At 40.6% G+C, this 1,282-nt stretch overlaps 1 protein-coding gene across 1 annotated transcript in view; it reads left to right on the top strand.

Annotated features, from left to right (window-relative positions):
• LOC101864651 overlaps positions 1–1,282 on the top strand; it is a gene marked incomplete in the record, with an annotated part of 19,773 nt that overhangs the window by 10,924 nt on the left and 7,567 nt on the right. Inside the window, 1 exon segment of the mRNA XM_013088490.2 lies at positions 982–1,187. Within this exon segment, the coding sequence (XP_012943944.1) occupies positions 982–1,187 (206 nt within the window).

Genomic DNA, 1,282 nt, shown 5'->3' on the forward strand with positions numbered 1-1,282 from the left:
AAAAAAAAATATAAAAAAACATTTTAAAAATATATTGAAAAAAAAATTGTCAGATAATTTAGGAGGCGGGTTAGACCCCGGCTTACCTTTCAGCGCCAGTCCGCTTGAACAAGGAGAAATAAATTAATACATGAGGAGTCCACTGGAAAAACGGGCATAATCATAAACTGAAAACTGTGAGGGTATCAATTTTAAAAGCTTGTTGACTTATAACTTCATATTTGTTTGATTGGTGGTTTATTCTATATATGCTTGTTGGATGGGAAATCTGACAACTATAATCAACCAACAGCTGAACAGAAATACAGCCATGAGTCAACAAGTGTTCAAAATTGATACCCTTACGATTTTCAGCTTGTGACTATGCCCGTTCTTTCTGTGGACTACTCACATTATAACAGTTGATTTATCAACAGCATGTAGAGGGGAAATTATTATATCATCTCATGTGTTCTTTCTCAGTAGTATTAACAATGGTTGTGTTCTTTCTCAGTAATATTAACAATGGGAAATAGATAAACGTACGCAAAATTTCTCAGTTGTACAAGCAGGGGAAGATAAACCAACATGCATACTTTATCAATAGCATAAACATTTTTATTTTAAAAATAGATCAAAATTAACCAGCATATACATACAGCAACATAATAATATGGCATGTTTCGTGTGTGCTTCTGGGAAATACCAACAAGAAAGAGAAATAACCTAACGTGAGTTCTCCCCCTGAGTTCAGTGACGTCGATTGCCTTGTGGTTAGGCTACTAGACTCGTAGTCTTGAAATTGCGGGTTCGGGGGTTCGAGCCTCAGCTAGGTCCGACGTTGCGTCCTTGGGAAAGGCACTTTACACCAATGTCCCACTTGGTCCTGTCCTTTCGGAGACAAACGTTAAACTAGGAGGTCCCGCCCCTAAATAACCTAATAGTGTTGATAGGGGCGTTAAACCTCTACCATTTCACCATTTTCACCCCTTGTGTTCCCAGCGGACACAGACTGGCAGATGGTGTTTCGAGCCACCCGAGGCATTGGCGTCAGGGCCTACGATCATTGGATGAATTCCAGTTACCATGACGACAACTTTGACCTTGCTTCCTCCATTCCGATTGGCTGTCTAACCGTTGACACTTCCCTCCCCTGTGACCGACACTTCCGGACCAGGGCACTGGACGAGTGGAAGGACGTGAAATATGTCAGTACAGTTAGTAGTACAGGATCAATAATATAGTGTAAAGCGCATAGAGCCTGCAGTTGAGCGGGGATATGCGCTATACAAATGTTATTTAT

The sequence above is a fragment of the Aplysia californica genome, unplaced genomic scaffold (assembly GCF_000002075.1).
Source record: "Aplysia californica isolate F4 #8 unplaced genomic scaffold, AplCal3.0 scaffold00751, whole genome shotgun sequence".
In the NCBI taxonomy this organism is placed as follows: Eukaryota; Metazoa; Mollusca; class Gastropoda; order Aplysiida; family Aplysiidae; genus Aplysia; species Aplysia californica.